General features: G+C 53.1%; 1 protein-coding gene across 3 annotated transcripts; it reads right to left on the minus strand.

Moving 5' to 3' along the window:
- Positions 1-97: 97 nt before the first annotated feature.
- Positions 98-23,064, minus strand: MICALL1 (MICAL like 1). 3 transcript variants are annotated; one of them, XM_069856197.1, is made up of 16 exons: positions 22,871-23,064; positions 15,379-15,427; positions 13,458-13,599; positions 12,219-12,322; positions 11,389-11,525; positions 8,549-9,138; positions 7,683-7,746; positions 6,226-6,611; positions 5,423-5,895; positions 4,397-4,531; positions 3,946-4,072; positions 3,505-3,595; positions 3,092-3,165; positions 2,688-2,802; positions 2,305-2,351; positions 98-1,981 (listed from the first exon to the last, which is right to left on the minus strand). In XM_069856197.1, exons 1-16 carry the CDS (start codon positions 23,014-23,016, stop codon positions 1,860-1,862), a joined length of 2,802 nt encoding a protein of 933 aa, XP_069712298.1. In that variant the 5' UTR covers positions 23,017-23,064; the 3' UTR covers positions 98-1,859. The 3 variants fall into 3 exon arrangements, with proteins under 3 accessions (XP_069712298.1, XP_069712307.1, XP_069712316.1); XM_069856206.1 differs by lacking the exon at positions 13,458-13,599 and having other exon boundaries at positions 22,871-22,886; XM_069856215.1 differs by lacking the exons at positions 15,379-15,427; positions 22,871-23,064 and having other exon boundaries at positions 12,219-12,318; positions 13,458-13,558.
- Positions 23,065-26,886: the final 3,822 nt, after the last annotated feature.

Here is a 26,886-nt window from a genome sequence, read left to right on the forward strand (position 1 = left end):
TAGCAATACTCTTGCCAGCCACTCCCTGAAGCCAGGGAGCATGCCCTGTCCCTGGGACAGCGTGAGTGCACAAAGGAATTGGAAACCTCAGCCACAATCAGTTTTTAAATCCGATGATTCCTTTATTTGTGTTCAGGTGAATGGAAGTCACGGAATTAGTACAGTGTAACTTAAAAATCAGAGTTCTAACAGGGCACAGGCCCAAGGGGTGTCAGGCTGCAGCGATCCCGACGGCCTTTGGCAACAGTGATGTGACAGCAGGCTTTAAAGCAGATTTGTTTCTCCTTGGAGAAAAGTTGTGCTTTGGGATCTGCCCTCCCTTACCACTGCTCCTCATCAGCCTGCTGCAGGAGGGCAAGAGGGAGACGGCGTCACCAGCGTGGGGCTGAGCTTGTCACCTCCCAGCCATGGGGGCAACACTGGGATTGAGGAGTTCCTCAGGTTTTAGGAAATGAGGATCCCTTTCCGGAATGCTACACCAGCCACCTTGCAAGGCACTGCTCCGAGAGCATTTTGGCTAAAGCCTGTTGGGTTTTTAGCAGGGACTGCAGCAGCGTGCTGGGGGCTGGCTATGCCGAGTTTGCTAATGAGAAAGCATGACAAACAGCTGACAAATCAAAACACTCAGGAAGCTCTAATTCAGACTGATCCAACAATTCAATAAATAGCTCCTCGCCTTGGAGGAGAAGGCAGGAAACAAAAATGGAAGGAAGAAGGGATGGTTGGAAGAACACCGGTCCCATCCCCCATCCCTTCCTCCAAAGTACACACATGCACACACACACAACAAATAAAATAAGGGGTTTAAAAAGTTTTTAGAGGGTGGGTTTGAATTCATCTGGTAAAGGAAGTGTAAAAAAGAACCAGCCAACCCCTGCACACTTTTAAAGTATACAGGGATGTAGCTGGGCAAAGGTCAGTTGTGACCGCACCCCGTCTCCCCAGCCACTCAAGGGTGGCTCTGGTGAGAAGGGGCACAAGCTTAGCGGCCCTTGCCGGCACTGAGTCAGTCTTGAGCTTTTCTGCCCTTGCCTGGAACAGGAATGTTCCTCCTTCCCCCCGCAGGCAGCAGAGTCATCGGTGTTTAGCAGCAGTGGGGGGCAAGATGTCCTGAGTAGGGCGTGTGAGCTACATCCTAGCAGCTGCACGCTGTCCCCTTGGGTCCTGTCAGCCCCATCACAGAGCCCACCCAGCCCTGGCGCTCGAGGGAGGGGACAGCTCAAAATAGGGCACGAGTTATTTTTTTCAGCTACGGCTTTAGAGCCTTGTGATGCGGGAGTGTTTTCCTAACATTTTAGTTTAGCCCAGTAAAACCCAAAGAATCCTGGTTCTAATGGCAGAGTTTTCCAGAAGTTAAAAATGGGACAGGAAAGGGACAAGAGCAGGCGGGCAGGGAGGGGCAGGCAGGCCCGTTCTGCTCCTGGCAGAGGTCAGAGGCACGTGGAAGTGTCACAGTTAGAGCGGGAGAAGGGACGGGGGGGGCAGTTAGTGCAAGTTTTCCCACAAACCCCAAACTTCTTGGCTTGCTTCTCAATTAATAACAGGAACACGCAATGGGGTAACGTATCTAAAAGGCGAACCCACCTTTTCCCCGCCTCATTAGCAAGGCTTCACAGGGGATGGTCAGGCTTCTCCGCAGCCTCAGGAAGGGGAGCACTTTGGTCAAACTCCCCCACTCCGGGCAGAGGGCTGGGGCCTCCCCGGAGCGGCAGCTCCGGTTGCTGGGGAGGGAGTAGGGGCAGAGGCGAGGGGAGCAGAGGGAGACAAGCCCCCTCTTCCTGGCAGGCACCAGGGCCAGCTGCTGGGAGGCCGGGGCAGTCGAGCAGCACGGCCCTCCCGCTGCTGGTGTTCCCCCTGCTCTAGCTTTTCTCCTTGGGCGACTTGCTCTTGGATTCATGCTTGTTGCCCAGCAGCTTGAGCACCTTCATGGGCTTGAATTTGCCTTTCTTCTTGCTCTCAGTCTCCGCCTCCTTGTGAAATTCTGGGGTTGCAAAGGGAGGTTGTTACTGCCAGATGCTGATGGCTGTGCACACACAAACACACACATGCACACATAACACTGGGGGCAATGGTGAGAGCCAGGGATCAAAGTCCTCCGCTGTATGCCCGCTGCTTTCTGATAACTGAGGTGCACGGCACAACTGTGCCCCGAAACGTAATGGCTTTACAGGAAAGGCTCCACAGTTCACACAGAACAAATCCAATCTCTCCTTCTGCACACAATTTCATGAACGGCTTATGCTGCCCCTCACTGGGGTCAGCTGTGAAAGCATCACTCCAAAAATGTTCCAGTTTGTTTCTTACCTTTCCTTTTAATCATGGCTTCCAACATTTTATCCTCCTCCTCTTCTCTGAAAGAAAGAATGGGAAAGAGGTCAGCAATTCAGCCCTGAAAACAGCTGCTGTATTGTTTAAGGCTAGAGAGCCTCCTAGTTATAAGCCAGAGGGGCAGATCCATCACTGTCTGTGAGCGTTTCCTACCAGCAGGATAAATTCCACGTGCTGCACACGCTGCCCTGTCTTTCCCCCACAAGACATTCAAAGAGACAAGGACTGGGAAGCCTGGGAAAGACGCCAGCAACAGGAACATCTTGGGACAACACCATGAGCTGCTTGTGTGGCACTGAGTTAGACGGGACACGCTTTTCCTCTCTTCCCCAGCCCACCCCACCCCACTCCTCACTCACCTCTGCCGGTCCTCGTCCAGGCAGTTCACGATGGCATTCCTCTGCTCAATGATGGTCACCAGCTCCTGCATCAGCACCTTCTCCCTCCCTCGGTCCTCGTCAGTCCAGTCCTTCTCTATCCAGCCACATTCCAAGGAAAAACAGGCAATTAAATGGCTGAAGGAGCTCCGAAATTCAGAGCTTTGGGGCAGAGATCCCTAGCACAATCCTCCTGTCACCCTGCAGAAGGTATCCCATGGGGAGAAAGGAGCACATCCCTGCACAAAGCATGAGATAGGAAGCAGCTCTAAAATGACCCTGGCACCCCTAAAGATCTCTCACTTTTCACCCGAGATCCACCTAGACAGAGGGGAGATGATGCCCAGGGGAAAATGAAGGTAACTGCACCCAGAGCGATGCTTTACCTGGCTTGTTGAGGAGGCAACGCAGTTCATACTCCACGTCTGACTGCCGCTGCTCCAGGTTCTGCTGCTTGAAGCTGCAAGGGAAGGAGGCACTGCCAGGAACCACTGCAAGGCTCCAGAGAGGCAGAACATCATCCAAGGGTATGGGGTGAGCTTGGAAAGAACCAACAAGACATTGGTCTTATCCTATATAGCCAAAGGACCATGGAGGAGATGCTGCAAGGGCTCTGGTGACTTGCAGTGGGTCAGTTCTGAGTGTGTTTGGAGACATTTGTCTGTTTGCCCTTTATCTCTCCCTCTTCCAGGCAAGGAGGCCACGTCAGGCTCTCCCCTGGAAACACAATTTCAGTAGGGCTGAGACAGGGCTCCCCGCAAGAGGGTCAGGGCCTTCCCACACACTCGCACACACTTACATGTAGATGAGCTCGGATTCGTGGCGCACCAGCATGTGTTTCTCGTGGATGAGTTTGAACCAGTCCACCAGCAGGCTGTCCTCAGGGCTGTCTGCCAAGCAAAGGGACAATTCAGAGCCATCCCCAGCCCTGCAGGATCCCACCACCCTGCAGCAGGATGGGCTCTGCCAAGCCACAAGGGGGGCACTAGGTGAGAGCCCTTCCAACCTCAGCCTGTTCCTGAGCCCCACAGAGACCTCCCAACTATTTCCATTCTAGACACATCTCCGTGTCCAAGGCATGACTGTGACTCTTCTTGGAGCCCAGCACAGCCACTTGTGCTCTTCCAACCCCGGCAGCAGCAGGGAGGAAGTCACCACTACCTGCCTGTCTCCTTGCCTGGACACAGGGCAGCCCGAGGGTCTGTCCTGCCCCACACCCACAGAGAGCCCACCCATGTACCATTCTCAGCGCTGCGAAGTTTTTCCTCCAAGGCCACCCCACGGTGCTCCAGCTGGTCCAGCTGGTGCTCGATAGCATCCATCTCCCCATAGATATCTTCCTCAGGGATGTACTGATCCGTCTGCACCTGCCAAACCACACAGCAGACGCTGCCATTACCATCACCTCCAGTTTCCAGGGGTAAACCTAAGGCTGGTCAACACTAACAGGGGCAGGAGGACACCAGAACATTCCACCTAAACGTGGATCCAAAATCCCTGCCCCACTCTGGAGCAAATGGAGATCATGAAGCTGCTATCAATGAGGTCTGGCCTAGACACCATCCTTCTTGGCCACAGCCACCAGCTACAATCCCTACCCAAACAAGCATTAGCAGGATGGATTACAACTATGGCCCTGGGGGACAGTACAGAGCTGGCTTTTGCCCCTCTGCTCCCAAAGGCCCTTTTACCTTGCGTTTGATTAGTGGGAAGCCATGACCCGGTGCAGGAGGACGCACTGGCTTGGAGCCCTTGGGAGGTTTCTTTGTGGAGGGGGAGGCAGCAGGCGATGGCTTCCGGTTGAAGGGGTTCTCTTTGCAGGAAGACTGCAGCAGGAGACAAAAGGAGATACATGAGGCTCTGGGAAAGGGAAGGGATACAGCATCCCACAGCTGGGACTGAGCAGACAGAGCAACTCTAAGGTTTGACCTGTCCCACACCCTCCTAGAGCACTGACCTCCACCAGCAGCCTAACAATGAGGCAAAAGAAAACCATGCTTCTGTTCGGCATCAGTTCCCCAGCCCCTCTCTAACAAGCCTGCTGCGTTATTTCCCTTCACAGCTCCCTTCCTATTTGCTCTGAGCACATGGCATCCTGCCTCTTCTCTGGCACAGGGGGCAAGCAAAGCAGGAGTAGAGCCACTATCAATGGGCACGTGCATGAGGCTTGCTTTCAGTGAGTCACACCCCAAACCTACCTAAAGGGCAAGCCTGGACTCATAGAATCATAGAATCACCAGGTTGGAAAAGACCCAAAGGATCATCGAGTCCAACCATTCCCATCAAGTACTAAACCATGTCACTCAGCACCTCATCCACCTGGCCCTTAAACACCTCCAGGGAAGGTGACTCAATCACCTCCCTGGGCAGCCTCTGCCAGTGCCCAATGACCCTTTCACTGAAAAATTTTTTCCTAATGTCCAGCCTGAACCTCCCCTGGCGGAGCTTGAGGCCATTCCCTCTTGTCCTGTCCACCGTCACTTGGGAGAAGAGGCCAGCACCCTCCTCTCCACAACTTTCTTTTAGGTAGTTGTAGAGGGCAATGAGGTCTCCCCTCAGCCTCCTCCAGGCTAAACAACCTCAGCTCTCTCAGCCGTTCCTCATAAGGCCTGTTCTCCAGCCCCCTTGCCAGCTTCATTGCTCAGGATCCCCACTGTGACTGAGTGATGGACAAGAAAGAAAAGCCCCCTGATGTGAACAGAAGGTCACCATCTCACCTTTAGCTTGGGTGAGGAAGGGGTATTAGGGCTCCCAGCACCTCCATCTGAAGCCAAGAGGATGGGTGTTGGGCTCGCCCCAGCGGGAGGCTTGGGGGGCAGCCGGCTGGGGCTGGTCTTTAAGCTTCCAGTGGAGACACTCCTGCTGGCATGTGGGGTGCTGGGCTGTGCCTCCCCGCTGAAGCTGGCCAGCTCGCTGGAGGAGGAGAAGGAGGAGTTGGTGGAGAGGCTGGCCGTGGCAGCAGGACTTTCACTGGATGAGACGCTGGCCAGTGGCGTGTCAGCGCTAGAGGTCTTGGTGGCTGTTGGTGTGTGGACAGTGGGCTCGGAGGAGCTTTTGGGCACCGAGGCTTCATCGGCATCACCCAGCACCTTGGCTGAACTCTCAGAGTTGATGCTCTCAAGACTGAGGGCTGGAGATGGGGTGGAAGATGATGGCTCGGAGTGTGACAGCCTGGAGATGGGGTGGTGGGCTGCAAAGCAAAGGGAGAGCTCAGAGAGGAAGGTGGGGGCAGCCAGGAGAGAAGGGGAGAGTGATAGATACCAGGGGTGATCACAAGTGCAAAGGGTACCAGTGTCTGTCCCTCTTCAGAGAGGACAGGTGGATCCCTCCAGAGAAAAGGTCTTGCCTGCATATGTTGTGCTCCTGTGGGTAGAGGGGACCTAACACAAGTCCCAGCACGACCATCACTGTGTAAAGGCCTGGCTGCCAGGGTGATGCATTGGTGCTCTGGGAAGGAGGAGCTGCCAAAGGGCTGCACAGGAGTTGTGGAGTGGAATAAGGGGTAGGAGGGGAAGCTCACCAAGTGGGGAAGCACTGGGGGCTCGTGGAGCTGGCCGCTTCTTCGTTTTTGGGCTGCTGGTGGGAGTGATGCCGTACCAAGGGTGGAGAGTCTTGGCAGCAGTCTCGTTCTGCTCCTGCTCGGGCATGCTTTTTTGGACAGCAGTGCTCTCCTCTTCTTCCTCATCCTCCTCCTCAAAGGGGTTGTATGGTTTGAGCTCTGTGGCATCAGATTTGCTCTCCTCACTCCTGGCTTTCCCCACCTCCTCCCCATCCTCCTCCTCTAAAGTCCTGCTTGGAGTCTCATGGCCGCTGCCTGGGGGAGGAGGGGGAGCGGGCTTCTTCTTGGGTTCCGCTTGCACTAAGGCCATCCATGGTGGGTCCTTGGCTCGTGCAGCAGTTCCAGCACTGGAGAAGAGAGAAGACAGAGGTGGCAAGGAGCAGAGACAACCCAGGAAGATGAGCACAGGAGAGGGACTTAGCCCTCAGGAGAAAGGACGGATGGAGCAGGATGTCTCCCACGCAGAAGTGGCATTCTCATCCAAGGGCAGCTGTAGTCCTCCTCAGACACAGTGCCTCATTCTCTGCGGGCAAACCTATGGGCCTGAGGGAAGCACAGCCTGCCTGACTCACCTGCTGGGCCCAACATTTTGGTTTCCGAACATCACAGCCTTCATCTGCTAAGCAGTGCTGAAGGGTGAGCTTTACGGGAACAGCTGTTTTTCCCTTCCCAACCATTCCTACACCCAGGTCTGCTCCCCAGGGTATGCACAGAGGGGGACTCAAGACCAGGTACCTGCCCTCTGTGGTCATGCTTCCTTCCTACGTCTCTGAGGGCTGCCTGTCACCTTCTTGTCCAAACACCCCAAGGACAGACCCCTCCTTGCTAACGCCCATGGTGGAATGTGCTGCTGCCTCTCTGGGGGCACAGCCCATGGCAAGCCCACACCACAGCTCAGTGCATCAGGAAAGCAGCTGTCACCTGCCACATGTACCCGCTCCTTGGCCGGTGCGAATGCAGAGAGCTCGTGCAACTTCTGTCCCAAGAGCAGGCAAGAATGAACCAACACCAGTGGGCTCCTGGGTAAGAGCCCAGGAGGTGTAAAGGTTGCAGCAAGGCGCTCACAAAGTCCCTGCACTGGACCTTTCCCAGGACAAATCCTCCACAAGGCAGACAAGAGCCCCCTTCTCAGCACCCAGAAGTAGGGCCATGCCAGAAGGCACTTGGCAGCGCAGACGGAAATGCTTTTCTGAAGCCCCCAAAGTCTTTACAAACCTTAAGAGATAAAAACCCTGGAAGGAAGTGACAAACATTGCCAGATGGACTGTACTGGGGACACCTATCAGGAAAGGGACCTGATCACAGTCTACAGCCTCCCAAGGGCAGGGTCTGATGGAGGAGAAGACCCCAGCTGAGCCATCCCCACAACCTCACCTCATTATAGGGTGTGCAAGTCACCTGCAAAGAGAAGGACGTACCGATCAGAGGAGCAGGGTCTCCCTCGGGGTTTTGGGACAGGGGGGCTGGGTTCAGGTATCCTACCTAGAAAGACATAGGATCAGACTGTCACAACACCAAAAGGACATCAAGAAAGAGGTTAAACCAACACAAGGCACCCCTTATGCATCTCCCCACGGGAGGCTGGCTATTCCCACTCATAGAAGACCTCATGATGTTTCTCAACAGTTGGTCAACCCTCAACATCCCCTCTGCCTGTTACTCCCCACCCAGGGAGCTGCACTTGCAGAACTGATGTGCCCCTTCGTGTCCAAACCTGCAAACTGCTCTGGCACTGCCACTTTCCCTCCACATTGCCAGCACCCCCTGGAGAGCTCTGCAGAAATACAGGGGAGCAGGCAGGCACAAACCCCAGTGCTGCTCTTCCCGCTCTGGTGCTTGAGCCCAATTTCTTCAAAGGCAGAAGGGTGTCAGGCTGCAGAGAAGGAGCAAAACTAATCCAATATGCAGGGGAACACCTCAGCCACTGGGGAATCATAGAATCACCAGGTTGGAAAAGACCCAAAGGATCATTGAGTCCAACCATTCCTATAAAACACTAAACCATGTCCCTCAGCACCTCGTCCCTTAGACACCTCCAGGGAAGGGGACTCAATCACCTCCCTGGGCAGCCTCTGCCAGTGCCCAATGACCCATTCTCTGAAAAATTTTTTCCTAATGTTCAGCCTAAACCTCCCCTGGCAGAGCTTGAGGCCATTCCCTCTCATCCTGTCCCCTGTCACTTGGGAGAAGAGGCCAGCACCCTCCTCTCCACAACTTTCTTTCAGGTAGTTGTAGAGAGCAATGAGGGGGAGAGTTAACCCCTGTCACCCCTGTGCTCCCTTACCGTTCACCATGCCAGGCCCGCACTCGCTGCCCTCACTCTGGAAAGTGGACCTGGGCCGGGGGACAGGTTGAGACGCTGGAGGGGACAGGGCTGACGCATCGGTGGCCCTCCTTGGAGCAGGGGTTGGCCGTGTGTCTCTGAGCCGTCCATCCAGCATGTTGGTTTTATCCTGGGTGAGCACTGCAGGCTTGCTGGGAAGTGGAGGTCTGGGAGGGGTCTGGGAGACAGGCGCCCCGCTGCCTGCATGGGTGAGGGTCATTGCTGTCTCTGCTTTGCTGGGCGTGCTGTCTTTCTCCGCTGGATCGGCTGACCCCTCTGCAGGCATCTTGGCCTCTGCCGTGCCCTCCAGAGAGTCACCATCACCCTTCTCCACCTCTGCTCCTGCAGGGCAGGTGTCCTCGGTGTCCTCACCCATGCTGTCAGCCCCAGTTTCAGTTCTTAGCTCTGGCAACTGTCGGTCTGGGCTGGGCCTCCTCTCTGTTTTCCCACTCACGGCCAATTTACCACGATGCTGTGTGCAGACAAAAGTCCCTGCCTCTGACCCAGGCTTGTATGACCCCGGGAGCAGCGTGCTGGAGCACTCCTTACACCTGCCAACGAGAGGAGAAAGCTGCATGAGTCTGAAGATGCCATCCTGCCCCTCGGGGAAGGCAACACACCTGGGAGATCCACGCAGGGCTGTGGAGTTAGATCCTACCCCTGCTCTTAAATCCTGCTGTGGTCTTGGGGAAGTCATTCAGGAAAGGGAAGGAACAAAGAAACGTCACCACACCATTGTGTGAACCCATGGGGAGTTCACAACTCAAATACTGCACACATTTGGGTTCCTCCACCTCAGAAAGAAGATGTGGAAGGGAAATCGTTGGTATTGGGGTACGGTACAGTTTCCAGACCTGGAAAAGTGGAAACTCACAGTTTTCCTGATGCAGGACAGGAGAGAGCACTACAAGATCACAGGTGGCCCTGGGAGGGGGAGAGGGATCAACCATTCACAGGCATGAAACAAGGAGTATCAGCTGGAATTAGAAAGCAGCTAGTTCAGAACCAGCACAGGGGGGCTGTCTTGCAGGGGCCAAGAGTCCAGGTGGGTTAAAGAACCATCAGACACATTTGTCTGGAGAAAAAATAAAACAAAACAATTCCAAACACTGAGCATGAACCAAAATGACACCATTTCCGACTCAGGAAATCCCTGCTCTCGGCGCTTGAAGAGGAACCAGGAGAAGCAATACACATGCCTAGCCCAGTCTCACGCTCACTCATGCTGGTGCTGATCATGATCCCCACCAGGGCCAGGGCATTTGGCTGGAAGGGCCAGAGAATGATGCAGTAGGGCTGTTCCTACATTTATTCTGCCTTGCCTGTTGAAACTAGGCTAACAGCTTCCCCATCTTTCACTGTCTGCCACATCTCCTTGGATTATCCATTCTTTCCACGCTGAGCCTTTGAATCCTCCCTAATGAAGCCCTCCAGGCGCAAGGGTAATACACAGCACTGGGAACCAAGTCAACCCTTTTCTACCTGGGAAGGGAGCAGGATAGCATAGATGAAAGAGAGCCAAGAGCAAGGGGCTGATCAAGCACTCCCATGAAAAGCAAACTTGTTTCTTCATGTCCGAATGCCTGGCACTCAGGGCAGCTGGCTGCCCTACACTGCAAGCAGGTAATTTTGGTGAGAAATTCTGCTCTGGGTGTCCAGTTGACTGGAATTTCCTTTGAAATGTAGAGTAGAAGCATGAGGGCAAAGGAGAGCAGAAGCATGAGGACCCAGGGGCTCTAGAGAGAAGGGGTATGATGAAACAAAGAAGTAGCAAGTTTGGGCAAGGTAAGTAAAACGCCTGGTTTTCTTTTATATCTGTCAAACCACAGAAACCGCTGCCACAGGACATTCCTGACCAAGCAGTGCTCATGAATCAGCAGAGAGAGAGGGAAAAAAACCCCAAACCAACAAGAGGCATGTGTAAGGAGGCAAAACACTCAGGATAAAATTACACAGATCTTGCTGCTTAGTCTGAAGAGCTGTGAGCTGTGCCAAGGCAGACACAGCATCTCTTCTGTTCCTGGCCCATCAGCAATGCTGCACCTGCACCCCAAAGGTCCTGCTTTTGCCCCAGCTCAGTTCCCCTCCTGCGATGCTGTTTCTATGACACATCCTCTGCTGGCTTAGGGCGGGAATTGTTTATACAGGTGAATAAGTGTTCCCATATTTTCCCAGTGGCTCAATATATCTGTCCTCAGATGGCAGCTGCCCACTTGCAGGCTCTTACTCTACGACCCACAGGAGAGATCTCATCCCTTCATCATCAGAGCAGGGAAAGCAAAGTGAAATGATTTCACAGGAGCTGCAGGTAAGGACCTGCACCCAGGGTGTAACCACAGAGCTGCTGACATCTAATCTCTCATTCCTTGATTTGGAAACAGTCTGCAAATCTCCAATGCTCCTCTGAATGCTCCAGCAGTGTGAGAGCCCGTATATCCAGTTGACGACAAGGAATGTAGGTGGAAGGAGGTCTGTAAGATGATGTCCTGGCTTAGACCTCATTGGAAGGTGGTGGTGGGAGTTCTGGGTAGGCAGGTGGTAAAGAAGCAGAGCATCCTGATTTATGGAGGCAAGAAGCTCAAGAGACTGGGACTGCAAGTCAGTGAAGTGGAAAGGTGCAGGACAGCAGGGGAGGCAAGCAGCACAGGACTGGACACAAGGGGCTAGCAAGCAAATCAACCCTCTTTAACCACATTTTGGGCACTGCCATTGATACTCCATGCTGACCAAGGACATGGACACACAAGGACAGGCTGCAGCTGACCACAGACCACCGAGAGCACCACCCTGCCAGGACATACCTAAAGCACTGGCGGTGGTAGAGCTTGCCCTCAGCCAGGTAGCGCTGGACCAGATGGACGTGCTGCTGGCAGGCTGTGCAGGTACTGCTGAGCGTGGTGCGCTGGGACCGCTCCGATGGGTCTGAGGGGGCATCGTCCTGAGACACAACACATGGGGAACTCAGGTTGGGGGCCATAAGGCTGCGCTCCAGCCCATGGCTCCTCCAGAGCAGCTGCTCCCCATGTAAGGCCTGTCGTTGAGTGCTTGTGACACAGCTTAGGGACTGACCTCAGGGGCAGACAATGAACAGAACAGCTGCCCCTAAGTCCATGCACCAGCAGGCAGCCTCTTCCCAAATTAGAAGGGGCCACTCCAAAAGGTGCCTTGCCCCTGTCTAGGGCTACAGGGCTGTGTAAGGGACTAATTGAAATTCCAGGCAGCAGAGACCTGCAAGGGGAACCTTCTCTTCGGAAAATGTGCCATTCCAGACATCTGCTAAACCCTGAAATAAAGAGCCAAGAAAGAAAAAGATATCCTTTCTACTCTTCTAGTCCCGCATTCCTGCTCCTTCCTCATCTACAGGGTTATCTTCCCATAGGAAGGAGGGTTCTTGTGCCCTGGGTGACTCAAGGAACCATCCAGCACCAATGCCCTCACAAACTCTTATGCCACAGACCCCTAGAGAGAAACCATGCTCTCAGCTGGGTTCTTCCACAGCACCAAAATTCCATACACCCCTCCTACCCCAAAACACACAGGCAGCCTCCTTCCTACTGCGATGGGCTCTCTCCTGTCTCCTCACAGGGAGAACCGCTGCCTCAGACTGGCTTTGAATCAAGAAATTGGGTACCTGTGGTGCTGGAGGATTCTCGACCGCAGCCACAGGCTTCTTGTGGGACAACAGAGGAGGCGAGGAGGCAGCAGCTGAGTGTTTCATAGGCGGAGGGACTCTGGCTGGAGGCAGAAGGCAAGAAGGATCAGGCACAGAGAGGAGCAGTGACTCACGTCACCCGCGTGGGGGAAGGGGAGGGGAAAAAAAGAAAAAACAAAATCATCCAGCCTTGTGACACAGGACTTGCCGCTCCTGACACTTCAGTGCCTATTTTAAGGGGAAGAGACAAACACAATCTAATAATGGATTGGCCATGAGGATGCCAGACAGCCTGGCCCTGCTGTGGATCCCCTTCTGTGGGCCAGGGACACCAGCCTCTCACTGTGATTTGATTGACTCATTAAATGCCACTTGACTTCCTCATAACCAACTCCCTAAATGATGCTTAAGGCCCAGAGCACCCTAGGAAGCTGCTGATGTATTGTTGTGACCTGCTGGGCCCCAGGGCTTCCAGGCTGTCAGCAGGTCTGTGAAGCATCCCTTGCCCATCAGGGCTGGCACTCACACACCAGCCCCCAGCCGAAGTCCTTGGCTGTGAGGCCAGCATCCCTGGATGTGGAATATGCATGACGTGCACATGGAAGACATTTATCTGATGTTGTGGCTAGACAGCATTGCAAAGGAGACCTGGAGCCCTTATTTCCACCCAGGAGGGATGCCCTGGAAGAGCTGGCTCAGAGCAGCACTCCGCTCTGCCTGCAACTGCCAGGACAGATGAGCTGATGTAAGACACTCCGCCCTGGCTCCCCTCCCCCTGTCCCCCAGTCATTTTAAACTTACTGATGTGATAAAAATTAGCTGTGGTATGCGAGTTGCCTATCTAGCTTTCTCCCACTTTAGTGGGTTAAAGCAGATCACAAAGGGGTCTGACGAGCACTGGGGGTGGTGGCTCAACCCAAGCGGCAGGAATGCAGTGCGGAGGGAGGAGAAACCAGGCATTCCTCTTTCCGGAGCCCAAGCTGTTAAATCACTCACCACCTCTTGTGAAACTTCACTCTACTACGCTCCTTGTTCCAGGCTTTTCTCACCAGCATTGGCAAGATCCAAGAGATGCAGATACTACCTACACCTCTCCCCTTCTCCACAAACACACGTGGCTCCCATTTTCCATAGGAAGGAGGAAGCACAAGGTAACGCTGGACTTCCTGTATTCAAGTAGAGACAAACTGGAAACTGGTGTGGTGGGAGGACACTCACCTTGGCTGGGGTTGTTGAAGTAGTTGTAATATTGAGACACATAAGTCATTATGCTGAGGCAGTCAGGGACTTCCATGGAGACCATGTCATTGGGATCTAAGAGGGCTGGGATGCCCAGCTCCCGCTCTGCCAGTTCAAAGGCCTGCAGGAACAGCAGAGAGAGGCATAAAAATAGCAGGGGAATCCAATTGGAAGGGCCGTGGGGAAGGCAAAGTAGTAAGCCTTTGGCAACTCTGATAGAGGCTCCCAGACATTCCACTTGACTGAAAAGGTGGTATCAGAAGGAAGGGAACAAGTTGCTGTGGCTGCCCTTTCCTCCAAGTGATTTCAGCTACCTGTGTTCCTGCAGCTCCCAACTGAGGGATCTTAGCATTCAGCTGCTACACTAGGACAGGGAGGGGAACTCTCAGAGGGTCTCAGTTTTCATTGGAAAACAAACCCCAGTGTTTCTTCAGCCCATGAAATGGGCACACCACCCGTGCCCTCACACAAGGGCCTGGCTCACAGGTGTTTCCAGCCACACAACCAAACACCGGCAATACCGTGCAGCATACCTGGCCACCCCAAGTGCTCACCCCACAGAATCACTGGCTCTGCCCCTCCTTTCATGCTCTGCAGTGCCACATCTTCCCCTCCCACAGCTATTTCAGCTCAAGAGGCAGCAGCCTGCCACGCACAAGCCACTTCAGTACTTTTCTGTGTCTCTGCGCTGAGATTGTCATAAGCAGAGCACAGCTCCTACAGCTGCATACAAGGCTACTTGAAAGGAAGGAGAGAAGGACGAAAATAGCTGTTTGAGAGCTCCCCGCTTAGTGATGTATGCGGAGTACTGGCTATATGCTGGCCATCCTGCTACTGTGCCAAGAGCAGCATATCCACAAGGATCTCCAAGGGAGGGGGGTGCAAACCTGTGGCAGGGACCAAAGAGAAAGCAAGACAGGAGGGGATGAAAGTGGTGTGAGCACTGAATGGTGAGGTACCAGGTGCCAGGTGGGGATAAAGACTGAAGATGGCCGATCCGAGGCACAAAATGCTGTGGAGGGTGTGGGATATAAAGAAAAAGAATGGAGAAATAGATGAAAATGAGTATTTGCAGTAACCGGGAGTGGAAAATATCACTGTGGACACGCAGCTCTGCTCAGCCTGGCTTTAAGCTGGTCCCCTGGACTAAGCCTTGCTGGTCACAAGACTGCAAGAAGCAAGGGGCAATAAGAGACCCAAACTTAGGCAAGAAGCCTTTCATGACTCTCAAATGGGAAAAGATAGTTGTTAATGGCAGAAAGGGACCAACTTGGCCTATGAAAGGGCATGACCAGGACTCAACTGGAAAGCCCTGATTGCAAAAACTCAAATGAAACTAGCTCAGCTCACCTTGAGCAAGTGATAGTCCATGTTTTCTCCATGGATTATCAGATGGACCCTGTCGTAATTAGGTCTTTCTCACAGCCGAATAACAAGGCTACTGCTGCTCTGTCCTGCCCCTAGCCCTTGGTGTTGCCCATCTCCCCATTTTCCACTGCCTGCTTCTGCTGTTGGCTCCAGCTGGAGGCAAACGTTGCAGACCAGCCAGGGTCCAGCACAACCTTCATTTCTTCTTACACCTGGAGTAAAACTAGCTTCCCACTTCCATTGCCTGCAAGTCTAGAACAGCTGAGGTCAAGATGATGTTGCACCATTTTAATCTTCATCTGAGATCTTGTCTTGGCAGCTGTTAGGATAACCATCTTCTCTTCAGTCCAGGCTAGAACATGATGTTTCAGATTCCCTTTTGTTCCCAGAGAAAGTCCTGCCCATTGCTTACAAACACAGATTTTTCTCACTCCTTCAGCACCGTCACTAATTCCTCCCACACTACATGACCTCCCTCAAGTCATTTCTAATGTCCCTTCTTCCTTTTGTGTAGAGCACAACAGGGACTTACCAAGCGGTTATTCTCATAGACGTCATCCTTGGAGAGGGAATCAAAGTCTCTGAAATGAGAAAGCACACAAAAAGCCACATGACATACCAAGGAAGTGTGCCCTGATGCCATCACAACCAGGTTCTCAGGACAGCCAGCCTTCCTGTGGCATTACACAACTCAACACGCAAGACCCTTGTTGTGGTTTTAGCTAAAGCAGAGATCAGTTTTCTGACTTCAGCTAAGTCTCATCTAAATGACTTCATTTTCTGAAAGTTAACTGCATGTTTTTTATACAGTGTTCTCTCTAGCAGTGATAACACAGAGCATCGGCATGCAAAAAGGCCATTGCTTATACTTATTCCTATAGAAATCAAGGCCTTCCTCGAGCTGGCAGAAAAAAAGGCCGTACCTGCACGGAGGGGTGGACAGGACAGGTGACCCCAAACTGACCAACAGAGTATTCCATCCCATATAGGACATACTCGGTATAAAACTGAGAGATCACAAGGGTCCCTCTCTCTTCTGTGATGGCAAATGTTCAGTGAGAACCTCATCTGTCTGGTTGCTCCTGATCCCAGATCCGTGCATTCATGAATCCTGTTCCTGAGCTCAGCTCCCTCCTAGCCGTGTATCTATTCCCTCATGCCTGCTGTTTGCAGTGACGTACAGTCATTTAGGGACTGGGGCGTGTTTCCATACATCTGGATATATTTTATTACTTTCTTATTATTTTCATCATTATTAGTAGTATTACTATTATTTCATTAAAACTACAGTTTTAGTTTCCAACCCACGAGCCTTTTCCCTCTCATTTTCCTTTCTCCTTTCCCTGGGGCTAGGGCGGGGAAGGGACTTTGGAGCCCAACTGTTTGGTTTTAGCTTCCAAAATTGCCCAGGCTAGGGCTGAACCGTGACAGACTCTCGACAAACAAAACCCTGGAGAAGCAGCTTTCAGGTTCTAAAGGGACAAAGAAACCAAAGGGAAATTGTAATTAAAAAAAGAAAGCAAGTCCCAAATGGGTGGTGGCCAGGAAATTAAAACATTCTTGTTTTTCATTACCTGCTTGTTCTGCCCTTATGGTTAAAGGCTGCAGAAATACCAGGGCCATGTTCTGCTTAGCGCCACACAGCGCTGCTCATCACCCCAAACTTGCCCCTACAAGGCCACCAGCACAACAGAGGGAGGAGGATGGGGAAGCAGGGCCCCCACCTGAAGAGAAAGAGCCGCCTGCGCTAGATCTCTCCCTCCTGTGAGGGTCCTTAGACAAACCTCCCTGTACTGCCTGAAGGGATTTCAGGTCAGACCTGGGGTGACACAGAAGGTTTTAAACAGCATTTCTGTCCTTGCTTGCCCTCCAATGCTTGCTGTACACAGCAAACCGTCCTCGGCCACAGCCTTTACATGGAGGCAGCTTGCTGAATGCAAGGTGCTCAGGACACAGAAAGGAACCCCATCCATTCCCAACCCAGAGATGTTGTGGCCTTTCACTTGTCCCCCTGGATCCCTTTTGAGGACTGAATCAGACGGACACAGGAACCAAGTATCAGTCTTTATCAGAGGAGCAACGAGTAGCGAGTTAAAGTGGTCGTCAGGTTTTCAACAGAGGGGGAAAAATACAGGAAGGAGTTAGTTATGCCTTTGCATATGTGTGTGGGTATATGTGTGAAACCAGCATCATGATAAACCAATTACAACCCCTTCCTGCCAAGGATCTCAGCTGTGTTACCAGAAAAACTCTCATACAACAGCTCCATATGCCTGTGAGCTGGATTCACAGAGGAGGACACAGCCCAGAAAGGTTTACGGTCAGGCGAGGCCACCCCAATGGCCCAGAGAGAGGTGGCAAAGCCTGGAACACTGACCCAAAAAGACAATTCAGATTAGAAGGGGAGAGTGTTCCACTCAGGGACTTTTTACAAGGGCATGTAGTGATAGGACAAGAGGGTATGGCTTTAAGTTGGAAGGGGGAAGATTTAGATTAGACACTAGGAAGAAATTCTTGATGATGAGGGTGGTGAGACACTGGCACAGGTTGCCCAGGGAGGTCGTGGATGCCCTCTCCCTGGAAGTGCTCAAGGATGGGGCCTTGGGCAGCCTGGTCTGGTGGGAGGTGTTCCTGCCCATGGCAGGGGGTTGGAACTGGATGATCTTTAAGGTCCCTTCCAACGCAAACCACTCTATGATTCTAAGACAGCAAATCCTCAGCCACACACCCAAGGAGGGGGAGTGTGGGAATCTCCTTTCCTCCATCCCCCTTTGGATGTTATTGCCTTTTCCTGTAAGACAGACCTAACTGGCCCCTTCTTGAAGCCCCTCATGCGCCTTTCCCGATGCTGCAAAGGAAGTCCGTGAGGAGCTCAGGAAGAGTTTCCCAGCTGCCTGCGCCACCATAAAACTACACTTCCTCCGTTCAAAAGCAAGAAGTTGCTGGTGCCGCTTCCTCCCAGCTAAATGAAACTGCAGCCACTCGCTGCTGCAGGAGCAAATGCAGTAGAAGGGCAGAGAAGATGGGCTGGACGCACAGCCCTGGGTTAAGCACCTTTCTGAAAGCACGTACTAATATAATGGACAAAACTAAGCCTGTTCAAAATACTGCAACTTCTCCCTCACTACATACTGGTGAGAAAAGGCTTCAGCCTCAGCCTCCACTTTGATGTGAAAACTAGCACTTTTTTTGTATTTATGACTAGTTTCCACTCAGAGATGTTTGTTCCCTAAGCCTTTTTTTCCTCCCCTAGAGAACGCTTTTAACCTTGCTGTATTTTTTGTTTCTTCCTATTAAAGACAGTACCAGCTTGGGAACACAGGAGAAGAGATGACAGCACAGTTATATATCATCTGTCCTCTAAACATTCATGACCTTCATTTTGAATGCCCTCACTTTCAGGATATGGGAGTGGTGCAGCTGGAAGCTCAAAGACTCCTTGGTGGCCTGGGCCGGACAAGTATTTTTTGACAGACAAAACATCACATCCATTCTACCCTGTCCCAGGAAACTAAAGTCGTTTTAGTAAACCAAGGCAGGTCTGCCTGGGAAAGTGGATGCCAGCAGAGAGGATGCGAAGCTCAAAAGGTAACAGGAGCTCCCAAGCAGTAAGGGAATAGAATATTTTTCTCACTAACACAGGATTGCAGACTTTCAGCTCTTACTCAAGATACTGAAGTGAATCAGTATGAGGACCCAGGGATCAAGGTTTATTCAGTTCCTCTCTGCTGCATTTTCCAGCTCTCTCTCTCTGAATAAGCTCAGCAGGACCATTCTGATCTCCGTCCCTGCTAACATGAGCACTCCCACGTGCACTCCGTCGCACAGTATCCCCACAGCTCCGGGTACGCTCCCTGTACCAACGTGCAAGGAGCACATCCTCCACAGACATGGGGGAAAGTCACCTAAGGCATATCCCTTTCCTCTCTGTAAACTGCCTCCTCTGCAGAAAGACCAGAACTCACCATCCTACAGCCCCATGACATGCGGTTGCATGTCATGTTATCTCCTTGCCCTGATCTCAGCAGCCTTTAATCCAGCCCCGCTCCGGCTCCTCTCCTGACAACAAAAGAGTCCAAGGGACCAGATGTAAGACTAGGCCAGACTGACTATCCCAGCTGAACAACTGCCTTGACTCAGCAAACCCCAGCATTGTAGTATATCCTGGAGTAATATTTCCATGCAAATAACATCCCAAGCGCTTACCTAATTAGATACATACAGAGCCACTAAGCACTCCAGGCTTTAAGGCAGCTGCCAGGGAGCACAGCAGACCCAGGGAAGGGGGAAGGGTGCCCCGTACAGCTAAAACCAGCGCAAATTCCTGGATTCCTCAAATATAAATCATGAGCACGTCAACGGCGCCGCCGCAAAATGAGCCCTTCAGCTTTCCAGGTCTTGTCAGGGAAATGCAGGCAGTACATGGGAAGGAACAAATGGGATTGGTGATCTCATCTGTAACAGAACCGTGGCTCTAGGGACACAAAACAGCGTTTCTAATGCACAGCTCTCATCTTCTGTTTTCCTCAAGACCTCACCTCTCTCTCAGCACTCAAAAGGCACATGCCATGCTTTCTTATTCTTTTTGCCTATGAATACCAAGAGCCTCCCTTGGGCTCCAGGGAGGCTGCAAAATGCTTTTGCTACACTAAGCTATCTTGTAAATGGGAAAAGCCTTGTAAACACTCATTTTGCTCTTTAGATTTCTAGAGCACCAAGCAAACAAACTCATTAATCCCTACAGTCCACTGTGAAGATGGCCTGGATGCTTCCAGCTTAGCTGACAAGGGAAAAGAAGCGATTAAATGTCTCTCCCTGAGATCACACAGCCAGCAGCCCAGTCAGAGGCTAAATCTAGGTTTTCCCATTTCCCTGATTGGGAGCATGGGGCAGTGAAACCAAGCAAGGTGTGTGTAGTAGTGGATCTAGAGTCACAGACCTTCAGCCTCATGGCTAAGCACTCAAGTCCTGCAGGCATGCACCTCATCCTTGGTGGCAAAAGACACCTTTAGACAGATTCAGTAGACACCGTGCACTTCCAGCTTTGGATTCTTCCCCCCAAAAATCTAATGTTTCCAAGAGCCCTGCAGGACCTGGTCCAAAGCTCTTCAGGAGAGCATCTATCCGATGCCATCTGCCTCATCTCAAGGGGATTGTGTTCAAAACACAAGTCACACGGAAAGCTGTCCTCAGCCTCACCTATCCATATGGCCTTTCCCAACAGCCTCTTCCCCAGTGTGTCACCTACCAGCACAGTAGCACAAGAGAGGGACATCCAGGCAGGGACAGACAACCAGGGACAGACAGCCATCACGGCTGCAAGGAAAGCCTGGAGGATCAGGCTGCCAGACAAGCAGAGCACGGATGTGCTTGTTCCTCCCCGCTGCAACCCAAGGGGAAGCCAGCAGGAAGAGCCAAGTATAGCTGAACATCAGCCTTTGGGGAGCAGCACAGCCGTCTCACGCAGGCCAGCGGAGCCCCGCACAAAGGAAAACCACGCAAGGTCATAACTGTACTCGCAGATCCCTGCCAAGTCCCATTACTGGGCTGACTGAAAGCACTTTAGAAGAAAAGAAGGGCAACTGCTTTTCCTCCTCCGTCAGGAGATTTACTGCCTCTGATCCAATCTTCCCATTTCCAAATTGGGACAGGCTGAAGAAACGATGCTACTCTCCTGACCACCCTCTGAAAATCCTTCTATAATATGTCATGTCCTTGTAAGGCCCTGGGCTTTGTCTCTACCACGCAGCTCATGCAGAGGACCTGTGAAGCATTTAGTTAGGACATCTGCCAGGAGCAGATTTAAGCCCACTGACAACTTAAGAGCAGCGGCTACTCTCAACGGTATGGGAATATGGCTAAGGGAAACCATCAGGTATGGTTTTAGTGGTGTTTAATGTAAGCTTTTGCTGAACCTGTGCTTTGCAGCTTCCAGTTGCTGTGCCACTCACAAAAAAAAAAAAATCCCAAAATTTAAAAGATTCAGAAACACAGGAGTTTCTGGTGTTTCCAGAAACACCAGAAATTTTGTTTCCAGAAATTTGCCTCTTCCCTTTCTCCAGCAGCCCTGTGACCAGGAGAGTTTCCAGAGGCTCTGTCCTAGCTGGTCAGAGAGAGCTACACCACACAGGAGCTGCTGGGACACAAGACCACTCAGTTCCCTCAAGACCCAGAGCGATGTGAAGCCACTATAGGTCTTGGTGGTTCCTGAATGCCACACTGAGGGTTTTGTGGCAGCCACATGAAACACAACAGGCAGCAGTTTGGTTTCTTGCCTACCTGTTCAGCAGCTTCCTCTAAGAACCTGCAGCCGTTTTCCCCCTCACAGGCACTGCAGCTCCAAAGCTGTGTCACTGTCAACACTCTACCTGTCAGAGGCTGCTGTTGTGACAAAAGTCTGTCCCGGGGCCAGTTCAGAAAAGAGGATTTGATCAATTCCAGCAACCTCAGAAGAAGAACCACCAGCCCCGGAGCAGAATGTGACAGGGAAAGCAGCACCGAGCTTTGCTGACAGGCAGAGAGAGCGCTTGCACACGGGAGGCACAGCAAGGTGGGGCGATGCCTACCTGCATTGCGAGGGCTCCCAAAGACTAGAGCAGACGGGAGGCAAGCAGGGTTACGGTGGCAGGTTGGGGCAGATTCCTTCCAGTGGCTCAGCCAGTTTCTCCAGCGTGACACCGTGCCCCCAAGCAATCCCAAACTCACCAGCTGCCTCCTGAAACTCATGTTCCCCCACAGAGCAACCCTGCGAAAGCGAGGCTGATGGAAGAAACTCCATTCCAACCCACTTGCCAGGGAGGGGACAAGAAAGGCTCGATATCCCTGCTGGTATCTGCTACCTCCTGCTTTCAGTGTGGCATCTACAGCAAACAAGCTGGAAGCAATGCAAGAAGCAACCTGGTCCAGGGCTTTGCGTGTTTTGACATGGCCTTTGGCAGCTGGGAATGTCCCTATGCCAGGCATGACTCTGGCCCTTCGGAAGGGAGAATGCCCACCTCTCACAGAGGCAAAACACCCCCATGCCCAGCTGCCAGCCCCTTCCCTGGCCAGCCCCACTCCCAGGTGGGCGTAGAGCAGCACCAGTGTGCCAGCTTGAGGCTGGACCCAGCCCACCTCCATGCTCTCCTTGCCCTTAAACCACACGACTTGCGCTAACCCTGGCTTTGATGGGTCAGGAAACCTCTCACTGAAACACAGCATCCTTCACCCCCAATTCTTTCAGGAGGCAACAGAGCTGCTGCCCCACTCTCTGCTCCCAAAGAACCCCACATCCACGCACAAGGAGACCTTGTCCCTCACTTGGAACCTTCGCCTCTACCTCCCCCAGCTCGCTGTGAGCCCCTCACCTGCCCGGGCGACCCCTGAGGTAGGGCCAAAGGGGCAGCTTGGACCCCGGCTAACGGAGTTCCTGGCACTAATGGGGGCCACGGGGGACAGTGGGGAGAATGGGGGACAGCGGGGAACAACAGGGAGAATGGGGAGCAGCGGGGGCAGTGGGGGACGGTGGGGAGAATGGGGGAGAATGGGGAACTGTGGGGACAGTGGGGAGAACACAGGACAGTGAAGAGAACGGGGGACTGGGAGAGACAGTGGGGGACAATGGGGACAGCGTGGGACAACGGGGAGAGCGGGGGAGAATGGAGGACAGTGGGGACAATGGTGAACTGTGGGGACAAGGAGGGACAGTGAGGACAGCAAGGGGGACACGGGGGACAGTGGGGACAGTGGGGAGAACAGGGGACAGCGGGGTACAATGGGGAGAACGGGGGAGAACGGGGGGCAGTGGGGACAACGGGGAACCGTGGGGACAATGGGGGACAGCAGGGGACAGTGGGGAGAACGGGGGACAGTGGGGAGAACGAGGGACAGCGGGGGACAGCGTGGGAAAACGGGGAGAGTAGGGAGAAGGGGGGACAGCGGGGAGAAGGGGGAGAACGGGGGTGCCGGGCCGCCCCTCCCCGCAGGCCGAGCCCCGGGTCCCGTTTCCCCCGTGGGGCGCGGCCGGGCCGCCGCCGCGCACTCACAGGAGGTCGGGCCGGTGTCGGTGGAGGATGGCGCAGAAGGCCAGGCCGTCGCGGAAGGAGGAGCTGAGGTCGCGGATCTCCACGCCGCGGTAGCCCTCGCACTGCCGGCGGCACCAGGCTCGCAGCGCGCCCCGCGGGCCCGACATGGGGGCGGCCGCCAGCGCTCCCGCCGCCGCGAGCCCGGCACGGGGCGGGGCCTGCGGGGGGCGGGGCTTAAGGTAGGGGGCGGGGCTTAAGAGCGAGGGGCGGGGCTTCGCGTAACAGAGACGGGCACCTCGCCCACTGGGCGGGGCCTGCGCTCACGGGGGGCGGGGCCTGCGATGCGGGGGGCGGGGTTTAAGATCGCAGGGGCGGGGCTTCAGGTATCTGAGGGGTAGGAGTGCGCTCGAGCGTGCGGGGCCTGTAAGGAGAGGAGGCGGGGCTTAAGAACACGGGGCGGGGCTTCACTCCACGGGCGGGGCCTGTGCTGTTGGGGCGGGGCTTAAGCTCGTGGGGGCGGGGCTTCAAGTACCTGAGAGGTCGCCCTGTGGGCGGGGCCTGTGCTTCACGGGGGCGTGGCCTGTGCTCACATGGGCGTGGCCTGAGCTTCAGGGGGCGTGGCCTGTGCTCATGGGGGGCATGGCCTGTGTTCTCGGAGGCCTGAGCTGAGTTCAGGGGGCGTGGCCTGTGCTCATGGGGGCGTGGCCTGTGCTCATGGGGGCGTGGCCTGACCTCGGGGGCGTGGTCTGAGCTCAGAGGGGGCGGGGTCTGAGTTGGATGGTGTTGGAGGTCTAGTTTAACATCAGCTATGTAAGAAAACACCAGGACACCTCACGCTGGGATTGTGTTTGGGCTCAGCTGAGGCTGCCTTGGGCAGAAGCAGTTCTCAGCAGCCACAAGCCGCGGCAGCGGAGGGCAGGGACACGTCGCGCGGTGGGATGGGACGTAGATGGCTCCCAGGGCACGGGGCCAGGGAGGGCCTGGAAGGTGAGGATGCTCGGAGTCATGGGCAGCGCTTCACAGGAAGCCCTGGAAGAAGCAGAGGAAGGGTGCGATACAATCTCAGGAACCCGCAACACCGAGGAGGTGGATTGTCACACTTACACACTGAATGTCACGGTCTGAGGAGGGTGGAGGAGGCACATGGTGGGACATACATTGGTTTATTTCGCTATATGTTTCTTTCATTCCCAGTTAGGCAAGGGAGGGCCACAGCTACCCCAGTGGGAGATCAATCCATCATGCAGATGTAAAGTTTATTGCTGCCAGTCCCCAATATGTAGGAGTTCCTTTTCTCCAGTTCTTTTTAATTGGCTCTATATTCCTTGAAATGGTGGTTTGTAAATGGTGAGATAGGATGTCAATGTGTTAAAACCAGATTAACGACTAAGATAACAACAACGGCCCTTATTTTTGTGCCCAGAGTCCTAAAGAATAACTGCTGTGGTATGGCCAAGCTTTAACACCTCTGCATGGGATTAATTTTACCCCCTGGGTATGCAATGATGTTCCAGGAATATGGAAATAAGGAGCGATGTGCAGTGGTACAGGTTTGGGGAAGAGTGACTGGAAAGCTGCCTGGAGGAGAAGGACCTGGGGGTGTTGGTCAACAATTGGCTGAATATGAGCCAGCAGTGTCCCAGGTGGCCAAGGAGGCCAATGGCATCTTGGCTTGTATCAGAAACGGTGTGACCAGCGGGAGATGGGAGGTGATTCTGCCCCTGTACTTGGCATTGGTGAGGCCACGCCTCGAATCGTATGTTCAGTTCTGGGCCCTTCACCACAAGAAGGATGTTGAGGCTCTGGAACGAGTCCAGAGAAGAGCAACAAAGCTGGTGAAGGGGCTGGAGAACAGGCCTTATGAGGAACGGCTGAGAGAGCTGGGGTTGCTTAGCCGGGAGAAGAGGAGGCTGAGGGGAGACCTCATTGCTCTCTACAACTACCTGAAAGGAGGTTGTGGAGAGGAGGGTGCTGGCCTCTTCTCCCAGGTGACAGGGGACAGGACAAGAGGGAATGGCCTCAAGCTCCGCCAGGGGAGGTTCAGATTGGGCATCAGGAAAAAATTTTTCACCAAAAGGGTCATCAGACACTGGAACAGACTGCCCAGGGAAGTGGTTGAGTCACCATCCCCGGAGGTATTAAAAGACGGGCGGGTGAGGTACTTAAGGATATGGTTTAGTGGCAGATGGGAATGGTTGTTCTTAATGATCTCAGAGGTCTTTTCCAGCTTGGTGATTCTATGATTCTGTGTCATTTCATTGAAAAGTTATGAAGATGAAGACACGTCTGTGTATATAAAGTTCACTGTTAGTTAGAATTACTCTGTGGACAAACACCGGGTTTTCTCCAGCACTATACAAAGTATAACTTCCTTAATAGTTAAATTAAACTATTAAGTGTAAATTTCTTCGTTTCATCCTCTCTCCAGTCAGATCTCATGCTTAGCACCCTCCTTCCACTATTCCACTGTTCCATTCTATTGCTGCATGGCCCCAGAACAGTAACAAGTGAAAAATAAACACTCCCTGGGCTTGCGCAGCCTCCCCCTTCAGTGCCCGAGATAAGCCGTGGCGTAAATCACTGGAAAAGCTACTCTGTAGAGAAAAAGGAAGTAGATACGTGTCTCCCTATTGTAACAACCAGGCTGGCTGCTCAGCATCCCCCAGACCTGCCTGACAGCATCTTCCTGATGTATCCTAAGGGAGAGAAGGATCAAGGATGTTTTCTTGACTGTCTTTTCCAGGATCCATAGTCCCACCCACACTCTTCACAACTGCAGGTCAGAGAGAGACACACAGCAGATAACCCCGTGTCGTGGTTCCCTCTGACAAAACCCATTTTGGCCAGAACTGCCTGTGGACACTTCCACTAAAGCAAATCCTGCTGCGGCAGGCAAGGCTCGAGCCCCATAGCACCCACCCCGCCTCCCTGCAGAGCTCCTTCCCAGCAGCAGCAAGGCCCTGTTGATGCTGTGAATGCCCTGCATTCCTCTAGCTTCAAGCAGTGCCAGGCACCGTGGCTCGCTAAGCCCGTCTTTCCACCCTGTCAGGGAGCTGCAAGCTCTTCCTAGCATCGTTCCACCAAGTGCCAGTCCCGCTCAGTTAACCTTCAGTGGTCCTGCAGATGAGGCGTGGAGCCAGTCAAACTGGCAGGTGGTCTCTGTGCATCCTCTGGAGGGTTTAAGATGATATATACACACATGAAAAGTCTGTAATTCCAACATGCCAGTCACAAATAAGAAGTGGATCAAATCCCAGGAACGCATTGGATGTATTTGCTCTGCCACGAACTAGAACTGATGGTGGAGATACTGCCCTGGCAGAGGTTCTCCTGTTGTTTATCACATCTTAGCACATGTTCTGTGCGAGATTTTGGCTTTGGATAACAAGAAAGTAGAAGAGTTGCTGTTGACAGTGACGCCCACTGTGCTGCTGTTGGTAAATATACAGAAGCAAAAGTGCCAACCCTAAAAATAAAAAAAGAACAGATTCTCTTGGCACAAACCCAGCTCCTGCGGGCTGCTGCAATGCAGCATCTCAGTTCTTTAATGCATCTTAGTCCTTTTATTTCTTTGATGATATGGCTGCCTCAAACCCTTCGGCACTGAGGGTAAAGTTCTTGGCACAGGTAACACCAACAGCAGTAGCCAGGTGGCCAGCAGGAGTTGCCCATTTCATCTCCCTCTGTGCTGCCTGCACAGCTGTTACACGGCTTCCAGACGGGGAAACGCGGTTTAGTTTTGAGCAGTATCTAGGACACTAGAAACTCAGCCCTCATCCAAACACAGCAAATAAACCAACAATGGCTAATTATTCCTAACTTCTAAACAGAATCACATATGATGCCAAGCAGGACTGCCAGGACCCCTCTCTCAGTGGAAAGGAATGAGAGGGAGGGGTATGGAGAGGCAGATGGAATACATGAAGCTGCTTTGTTTAGCTTTCCTACTACACACGCAGGTTTTTCTCTTGCACCTGTTTCTACCACTCACAGACAAAACTATTTAAGGACAGTCTGCAAAAGGAGATGGGAGAGAG

The sequence above is a fragment of the Phaenicophaeus curvirostris genome, chromosome 1 (genome assembly GCF_032191515.1).
Source record: "Phaenicophaeus curvirostris isolate KB17595 chromosome 1, BPBGC_Pcur_1.0, whole genome shotgun sequence".
NCBI lineage: Eukaryota > Metazoa > Chordata > Aves > Cuculiformes > Cuculidae > Phaenicophaeus > Phaenicophaeus curvirostris.

Coding starts and splice junctions, on each gene's coding strand:
- MICALL1 (XM_069856197.1), bottom strand. CDS start 23,016: ATGTCGGGCCCGCGGGGCGCGCTGCGAGCCTGGTGCCGCCGGCAGTGC. Junction 13,600..15,378: donor TCTATGAGAATAACCGCTTG/GTAAGTCCCTGT, acceptor CTGTTCCTGCAG/GCCTTTGAACTGGCAGAGCG. Junction 6,612..7,682: donor AGACCCTGCTCCTCTGATCG/GTACGTCCTTCT, acceptor TCTCTTCTCCAG/TGCTGGAACTGCTGCACGAG.